General features: G+C 49.5%; 1 protein-coding gene across 1 annotated transcript in view; it reads left to right on the plus strand.

Moving 5' to 3' along the window:
- PTH1R (parathyroid hormone 1 receptor) overlaps window positions 1-9417 on the plus strand; it is a 121263-nt gene extending 111846 nt beyond the window's left edge. The window contains exon 13 of the mRNA XM_060280998.1: window positions 1216-9417. Coding sequence (XP_060136981.1) covers window positions 1216-1578 — 363 coding nt within the window. The 3' untranslated portion in view covers window positions 1579-9417. The remainder of the gene's footprint in view (window positions 1-1215) is intronic.
- Window positions 9418-9722: the final 305 nt, after the last annotated feature.

The raw sequence follows: 9722 nt of genomic DNA on the forward strand, positions 1-9722 counted from the left end.
AGCCTAAGTGGCATCTTCCAACTCTACAATTCTATGGTGATGGTCTGCTTAGGATGTGAATAGCCTTGTTCCATGTGCTGAATAATCCCTGGTCCTGAATGGGGTAACTGTGCCCCTGGAGGACCAGGTGTGCAGCCTGGGAGTCATTTTGGACTCACTGCTGTCCATGGAGGCGCAGGTCCATTCTGTGTCCAGGGCAGCTGTCTGCCAGCTCCATCTGGTACGCAGGCTGAGACCCTACCTGCCCGCAGACTGTCTCACCGGAGAGGTGCATGCTCTAGTTACCGTATCTTCCGCTTGGACTACTGCAATGTGCTCTACGTGGGGCTACCTTTGAAGGTGACCGGAAACTACAGTTAATCCAGAATGCAGCTGCTAGACTGATGACTGGGAGCGGCCGCTGGGACCACATAACACCGGTCCTGAAAGACCTACATTGGCTCCCAGTAAGTTTCCGAGCACAATTCAAAGTGTTGGTGGTGACCTTTCAAGCCCTAAACGGCCTCGGCCCAGTATTCCTGAAGGAGCGTCTCTAGCCCAGCATTCAGCCCGGACATGGAGGTCCAGCTCCGAGGGCCTTCTGGCGGTTCCCTCCCTGCAAGAAGTGAGGTTACAGGGAACCAGGCAGAGGGCCTTCTCGGTGGTGGCGCCCACCCTGTGAAACGCCCTCCCATCAGATACCAAAGAAATAAACAACTACCTGACTTTTAGAAGACACCTAAAGGCAGTCCTGTTTAGGGAAGTTTTTAAGTTTGGTGTTAAAAACTGGGGAAAGCGGCTGGATAAACCCAGCCAGGGGTATAAATGTTTATTATTATTATTAATATTATTATTATTATTTACAGTGGTGCCTCGCTAGACGAATTTAATTCGTTCCACAGGTCTTTTCTTATAACGAAAAATTCGTCTAGCGAATCCCATAGGAATGCATTGAATTTTCATTGAATTTTTTTTTTTTGCCCATAGGAACGCATTCATTGAATTTCAATGCATTCCTATGGGAAACCGCGATTCGCTAGACGAATTTTTCATAAAATGAATTCGTCTAGCGAGGCAACCTCCACTAGAAAAAACCTTTAGTTAAGCCGAAATTTCGTTAAGCAGGGCATTCGTTAAGCGAGGCACCACTGTATCATCATTATTGTTGTGTCCTTGTGTTGAATTTTTATTTTTAAGTACTGTAACAAGGCACCTTCTTTTTTTCCTCCTCGCCAGGTTCAAGCAGAGATAAAGAAGTCATGGAGCAGATGGACGTTAGCGCTTGATTTTAAGCGCAAAGCTCGCAGCGGGAGCACCACCTACAGCTATGGGCCCATGGTGTCCCACACCAGTGTGACCAACGTCACCGCGAGAGGCGGGGTCGCCCTGCAGCTCAATTCGAAACTCCTTCCAGGAGCCCTCAACGGACACCGGAACTTGCCGGGATATGTCAAAAACGGCTCCATTTCGGAGAACTCTATGCCTTCCACTGGACCGGAACAGTACAACAAAGACGAGGAGTATCTCAACGGGTCGGGACTCTACAACGGAGACCGGCCAACAGTCCTCGTGGAAGAGGAAAAGGAGACGGTGATGTAAAGGGGTGGGTGGGAGGAATGGTCAGACGTCCAAAGGAGAAGTGACCCAGGAAGTACTGGGTGTTCACAGGAATCCCCGGGCCATCACTGAATGCCGAGGTTCTCAAGACATTTTTCCCCCCGTTCTTCGGAACGAGGTATTGAGTTCCGTGGGGAAATGCAGGTCCACGGTCCGATCACACACACAAACAAACAAACACACACTTTTGTTCCCTGGCTTGCTCTCTCACTTTCTCAAGGTGTTTATGAAGGCAAGGGCTCTCCAGACCCAGGAGAGCTCGTCATTCCCGGTTAAAATGAAGGAGATCCTCCAAGTTTACAAAGACAGCACTCTGAGCGTTATCTGCCACTGAAATAGAAATGGAAGAAGATGTCGTGCGTCATGTTTTGGCACCAAGAGAGTGAAGGGTAGAGCATCATTGTCCGGCGGTGGTGCAAGCTTGCCCCAAGGCCTTCCTGGGCCTTCCTGAACGTGACCCTTTCCCATGTTTATTGGAAAGAAACGGGGTTTGTCATGTGGTTGATGCACCCAAGAGAGGTTCAGCCCAATGAACCCTCATTTCTTGCTGTCACTAACTGGGGTCTGCTTCCTGGAAAGGCTTTAAATAGTTGTTCCTCCTTTGATTAAGATCCAGTCCTCGAAAGACCCGGTTGCATGTCCCTACAGGAAGCAGGAAACCTTTCATCTGAACAACGTGGGGTTTTTACTCCCGGTAATTCGCTTTAATAACAGCCGAATAGAAATCGTGGAGGGTACCTTTGTCTGAGCGGAGCTGAAATTCTGTGTGAAAGGAACCAGTGCAATTGAACGGAAGCAGCTGAGAGCTGGCAGCCCAGCTTTCACGCCAATCTCATCCATCCTGCTTTGTGGGTGGGGGGGATCAGCGCTGCAACATTGTATGTTTGGCTGTCAATTTCATTGCCCCCCGCCCAGCACAAAAGAATCCTGGAAATTGTAATCTGATGGGCACATCAATCATTCTTGTCCTCTCCCAGAATGATAATTTCCAGGATCCCTGGAAAGGGAATGCCCTTGATAACCAATTTAAATCGGAAATGTAAAGGCACCCTGAGAACCAGCGGGGTCAGGTAGAAGTGAGAAGGGTTTCGATAGCAGTGAGGGGCGAGTTATATGAATCCTATGATGAAGTTTCTCGACTGGCCCATTTTGCAGATCCAGGATTGGGGGGACACCTTTGGCCTTCTGAATATTGCTAGACTGCAACTCCCATCATCTGTACATACCACTGGCCATGCAGGGGCTGGTGGGAGATGTAGTCTGACAGCTACTGGCGCGCCCCCCCCGTACTCAGGGCCGTCTTAAGCAAATCTAGTGCCGTGGTGCAAAGGTCCCTCTGGCGCCCCTCCCTTTCCCCAAGCTGCTCTCTCTCTCGCCCTGGCTCAGGGTCCCCAGCGCCACCAGCCCAGGCTTCCCGCCGCCCCTCACCTGCTGCGCAGTGTCCCACTGCCAGGTCACGCCACCGACCCCTCTCTGCCCCAGCCAGGGCGCAGGCAGCTCCCCACCTCCCGCCACCGCATGGCCCAACGGCCACCATCCGCACCGGAGGAAACAAGCATGAGCGGTGAATTCCGGGTCCTGCAGTGCGCCGCTTGTTCGACTGACCGGTCCTCCGCCTGCACTCTCTCGCTGCGCTCCCAGCGGCCCGAGGAGCAGGAGGCGGTTGCCACACCGCCGCCTGGGCCCCAGAGTGGTGGTGGTGGGGCGGCGGCCACCAGATGTGGAGGAGGCCCCTCGGGAGCCGCTCCCGCCACCGCCGCTCCCGCAGGCGACAGCAGCTTGGCGGGCAGCGGCTGAGGGGATTCCCGCGGCCAAAGGAGAGGAGGAGGAGGCGTCTGCGGAGCCATAGGGCTCAGACATCAGCTGTCTGGCAGGTGCAGCAGCGTCCCTGGTGGCCAGGCGCCCTGGCGCATTGCGCCACCCAGCCCAGGCCTAGAGACGGCCCTGCTTGTACTAGATTCTGGGAGCCACATTTTGGACCGTTGAGTTTTTCAGAGCTTCTGGAGCATGTATCTGTACTGCCCAGTCACCAGGTGCTCCGTGTTCTCCAAAGGATAAAGAGATGTTGGCTAAAAGTCACAGGAAGGGCAGAGGTGATGGTGCAAAGCAGGGGTGGTGGACCCAAAGTCCCCACCCAGCTTGGCCAGAGGTACCGCTGGTCACCTCCACCTACCCGAAAAGCCATGCTGAATCTCCTACCTCTGCTGTCATAGCACCTAATGGGGACAATTCACAAGACCTTTTTGGACATGATGGTTCACGGTCGTCCAACAGCAGGGCCGGCCCAAGACATATGGTGCCAGAGGCACCAAGGACAAGATGGCGCCTTCCAATTCCACTAGTAGAATCCAATGGGGCTGGCAGTGAACTCATACTTCCAGCACCAACAATGGGGCAGTGTATCTCTACCATATCTGGGGGGTTCAGTAAGCCATCTTAGGGAGTCCGGAGCAGGCTTCCCTGGGGGACTTAGGGGAACGGTGACAGCTGCATTCTTGCCCCCAGTATCCTGGCACATGTCAGAAATTTGTCTACCACCTTGGCCACTGGCAAAGCACCAGCCTGTTCTGGCTCGCCCAGGTAATCACCACTTGAAAACTGGTTGTGCGAATTGTTTCTTGAGATCTTCAAATTCCGGAGATTAGGGAGCAACTCAACCTCCATCCACTGCATAGCTGCCAAGTTCTCCCTTTCTTTAAGGGAAATTCCCTAATGCTGAATAGGCTTCCTCACGAGAAAAGGGAAAACTTGGCAGCTATGCCATCCACACTGATTTCAATGGGGACATCGTCTTAGGATCATGGCCCCGTTTTGGGTGGGAATGTCTGCCCTACAGACACCTCTTGATTTTATACCACTTTGATGGTCATGGGCTCCCCTAAGGAATTCTGGGAGTTGTAGTTCAGCATAGAGGCTGAGAATGCTCTGTTAGGGATTCCGAGGCCCTTTCTGAGAACTACAGTTCCCTGGTCAGAGGGAATAAATCCTAAACCAGGTTCAGGATGTAGCACAGATATTCTCTGTGTGCCACAGTCAGCCTCTTCTGCCTTCTCCTTTTGCAACCAACCCAAACTCTGGAAGTAAAAGATCCCTTTGCTAAACTGCGACTGATGCATAACTTCCAAAAAATTTCCAAACATGCTTAATAATAATCAAAGTAATATTGCATAAAACAATTAGGAAATCCCATATCTTTTTTTTAAAAAGCCCTATTAAAACGAGTTCCGTTGATATCCTTCCTTCACTCCCCATGGGAGCAAATTCTCCAGCACCTAAGAAACTACAGTCTTAGTTATTGTGGGAGAGAGTTAAGAAGACATTTAAAACTGGCTTACACACCTCAAGTGAATTTACCTTAATGAACCCAAGAGCAGATTTGGGGAATAGGGAGTCCTGGGGCTGTCCATTGCAAAAGGAAACCATTTCAGGGTCTGTAAGAGAGCTTTCCCCCCTTCCATCAAGTTGTCTGATTTCTCCTTTCTTGAGCCAGAAGACCCAAGAGGGTCAACGCGCCTATTCTGCCATTTTAAAATATAGATATATTTATCCTGTCCCCCAAAGAGGCTGAATGCTGCAACCAGTATCAGTTACCCAGATTTGCACAGTTGAGCTTATTTTGCATAATTTATTCCCTGCTTTTCCTATTTTGCATAATTTATGATGGCACTGCTAGTCATGAGGAAGGGGAGGAGCTAAAGTAGGTCTGGAGCCCCGCCCACACACCAAACCTTTCAATCTGGATTCTGAGATTTTGCTCTGACTTACCTGTGCATTCTCAAACGTTAAGGGGTAGAAACGTGCTCTCTTTTTAAGGAAAGGAAAGGAAACTGAAATCAACAAGAGGTAATCACGTCCTGTGATTAAATCCACACACACACACACTTCCACAAAAGCACAACACGCAACTGGAGGTTCATTAGGGGGTTTTAAGCAGAGGTTCGGTGGCCACCATACCTGCCAAGTTGCTGTCAGAGAAATAAGGGACCGGGCTGGAAATAGCAGGCCAGAAGTAGCGCTGCCGCCATTTTGGAACTGGGCGGAGCATGTTCAGAAGTGACTTTTGATGCTGCTTTGCCCAGTTCCAAAATGGCCGCCGTGCCAGAAGTCGCACTGCAGCCATTTTGGAACTGGGCAGAGCAGCATCAAAAGTCGCTTCTGAGCATGCTCCGCCCAGTTCCAAAATCGCCACCGCGCCAGAATAAACCGGGGGAAAAAATCCATTTTTTCAGCTAGGAACAGCTGGAAAAACGGGGATTTCCCGGGGAAAACGGGAGACTTGGCAGCTATGGTGGTCACCTGTCAGGTATTCTTCAGCTGTGATTCCTGAATTGCAAGGGGTTGGGACTAGATGACTCTTAGAGCCCCTTCCAACTTTTAAAGTCTATGATTCTAAGTAGCTGTGAGTTGATACAAAAGCAGCTGGTGATGGAGTCTGGTAGGAATCCTGTGAGACCTCTAGTTCAGCCTGCCTTGCTTGGCGATGGGATTAGTCCTTCCCCAAGTCCCATTTTAGAAAAGGTTATGCCTCCCTTCTCAGCTAACCGCATGCGTGGCAGCTGTGTCACCTCACAAAGAGGGACAGCTGACGTCAAAGTCGGAGCATCAAACAAGCCAATATTTTTGAAACCTGGGTCTGCTACCAGCCTTCTGCATTTCCCTCTCACTTGCAAGCAGATCAGGGGGGTCCTTGGCCGTTCGTTCTCCATCAAAATGCAGGGATGCAGCAACCCAAATGGAAGATCTCTTTTCTTGAGAGTCCTGCCAGGATGCCCCTTTTCCCATGGGAGCTGGGGGCAAGACACCTGGAAGCTTTCATTGACGCCCTAAAGCAGGCATCCCCCAAACTGCGGCCCTCCAGATGTTTTGGCCTACAACTCCCATGATCCCTAGCTAACAGGACCAGTGGTCGGGGAAGATGGGAATTGTAGTCCAAAACATCTGGAGGGCCGAATTTTGGGGGTGCCTGCCCTAAAGCTTGCATTCCATTGATGGTCAACTGTCAGGAATTCTGACAGTGAGAACTGGGTCCTTTCCAACTCTGCAATTCTATGACTTTTCCACATGCCTTTGGTTTCGACATGTGGCAGGTGTAGCTTAGATGCTAGCGCGGCCACGAACATGTGCTACCTCTGAGGGTCACTTCTGATGTCCCCCAATATTACGATTAGGTTGGTTGTTTTCCCCGTTAATGGAGATGTACCCACAACTTATTCATAGAATCATAGAATCGTAGAGTTGGAAGAGACCACAAGGGCCATCCAGTCCAACCCCCTGCCAAGCAGGAAACACCATCAAAGCATTCTTAACATATGCCTGTCAAGCCTCTGCTTAAAGACCTCCAAAGAAGGAGACTCCACCACACTCCTTGGTAGCAAATTCTACTGCCGAACAGCTCTTACTGTCAGGAAGTTCTTCCTAATGTTTAGGTGGAATTCTTGCGGCAAAATGTAGAATGCTGGAGAGACTTCGATTTGGGGCCACTGGCAGACCAGGTGTCAGTGTGCCATGCTGGGTGCAGGAAAATGGCAACGTTCATGTCTGGTAGGTGCGAGCATAGGGTGCTTTTTCCATTGCTCCTGGTTGTGGGAAACCTTCTGCCATGTGCTTAAGAACACCAGAAACGCTCTGCTGGATCAGACCAGTGGCTCCTCTAGTCCAGCATCCTATTCTCACTGTGGCCAACCAGATGCCTGCAGGAAAGCTCCAAGCAGGATCTGACCACAAGAGCCCTCTCCTCTCCCGGTATTCAGAAGGATTACTGCTTCCAGGTTGGGATTAGGCCTAGTTTTTAAACTGCCCCTCAATCTCCCTACAAAGTTTCTAATGTCAGCAAGCCAAGTTCAGGTCAGGTCCAAAGTAGGCAATGGCATGCAAAAGAAACTCGATTCAACATGCATTTAAAGGAGAATCAACCTTATCTTCACTTCCTAAAACGATGGAGCAGACCAAAATGGAACTGACCTTTGAAATTTGCACGTCTCTGAATTTTGCAGTCGAGTTCTACAATCGTCACTCCAGCAAACGTGTATGATTTGGGGAAAATGTGCTTGAAAAAGCCTGTTTTAGTGGGGGGGGGGCATCCGAAAAGCATGATGTTAAGGGAAATTGCCTTCAAAAACCTGAATCTATTAGGGGAAGCAAACACCGGAATGCTTTTTGCGAGAACTTTCCTTCTTAAAACAAATGTGCAATTAACTGTGGAAATGCAATTAACTGAGCTGAGGTCTGCAGAAGAAACGAAACAGAGAAACCACAATGGACAGATTCCACCCAGCCCTAGCGATGAGGGAGAGAGTGTTGGATGTAATTGCAATGTAGCAAGGAAGGGGGGCAGTTATATAATGAGAAACAAGCTGGAAAGGAGGATCCAGCCCAAGGGAAGCGTTGGCAATGTGTTTGACTTCACACAGCGTACTGAGAGCTAGTCGTGGAGGGTAGGGGTGCAACACACAATTTGGTTTTCAAGAAGAGGTCAGGCGTTCTCAGAATTCAGGAGGAGGGGATGCAAAATGGTCCACACAGCCATTGCTAGCATCAAATTAAGGGGCATTGCACTGAAGTCAGTTCCTGTTGTGCAGTGCAGCATAATAACTTTAGAAGCCCAGGCACAGAAGAGCGATAATTGGGTGCAAACGGCCCTGAAGCATCCCTTCGCCTCTTCAGGCGTGCACACCTGCGGGGACGCATTATTACAAAGTCTGCATTGGTTGGTCAACATCTCCTAACATGGCTGCTGCAGCTGCTGCTATGGTCACACAATGGCTGTGAACCAGATCGTCCAGCTCACATGCTACATTTCTCCCAAGGCAGGTTGAGGGTTGCTAGCACTTACAGCAGGCGTAGGCAACCTTGGCTCTCCAGATGCTTTGGAACTACAACTCCCATGATCCCTGAGCACTGGCCCTGTTGGCTAGGGATCATGGGAGTTGTAGTCCCGAAACATCTGGAGAACCAAGGTTGCCTCTGCCTGATCTACAGCAATCATGTGAACTAGCTTTCAGGTCCCACCAGGACCTACAGATGTTGGGAACTGCCTTACACTGAATCAGACTATCTGGTTGACCCGGTTCAGTATACTCCAGAAGTAGCCAATGCGATGGTCTCCAGATGTTGCTGAACTACAGCTCCCATCATCCCTGAGAATCGGCCACTGGGGCTGGTGGCAGTCCAACAACATCCATTGAGAGAGAGAGGCCCTTAAAATCACTTTCAGAAACCTCTGTCACCCAAGCAAGCAGGCACACTCCAGCAGAAATGGTTATATAATAATAATAATTTATTATTTATACCCCGCCCATCTGGCTGGGTTTCCCCAGCCACTCTGGGCAGCTTCCAACCAAATATTAAAACAGTACAGCATTAAACATTAAAAACTTCCCTAAACAGGGCCGCCTTCAGTTGTCTTCTAAAAGTAAAATAGTAAAATGTCTTCTAAAAGTAAAATAGTTACTTATTGCCTTGACATCTGCTGGCAATAAGGGCGGGTGCCACTACCGAGAAGGCCCTCTGTTTGGTTCCCTGTGACCTCACTTCTCGCAATGAGGGGACCCGCCAGAAGGCCCTCGGTGCTGGATCTCAGTGTCCGGGCTGAATGGTGGGGGTGGAGACGCTCCTTCAGGTATACTGGACCGAGGCCGTTTAGGGCTTTAAAGGTCAGTACCAACACTTTGAATTGTGCTCGGAAACGTACTGGGAGCCAGTGTAGATCTCTCAGGACCGGTGTTATGTGGTTCAGTTTCTTTTGAGTGACAGTAATCAAAACAAAACAAAACAGAGCATGTACTGGCTATGCAAAAAAAAAAAAAAACCAGGAAAAGTGAATTAGATGAAATTGCTGCAAATTAAATAAAAAAATTCCTTCAGTAGCACCTTAAAGACCAACTAAGTTTTTATTTTGGTATGAGCTATCGTGTGCATGCACACTTGCTGCAAATTGTTACTCTTTGGAGGTTTACTGTGAAATCAGGCTAGATTTAAGCTTGTTGGTGTCTCCTTCTTACATCATGGATGCTGGCTTATATTATGGATATATGCTCTGTATTATTTTATTAATACTATTGCTTTGTCATGGCCTTTGGCCAGAACAATAAACTTAACAACTGAGCCGAACATCCGTGTTGGCTGCT

This window comes from Zootoca vivipara, chromosome 12, assembly GCF_963506605.1.
Source record: "Zootoca vivipara chromosome 12, rZooViv1.1, whole genome shotgun sequence".
NCBI classification, from domain to species: Eukaryota; Metazoa; Chordata; class Lepidosauria; order Squamata; family Lacertidae; genus Zootoca; species Zootoca vivipara.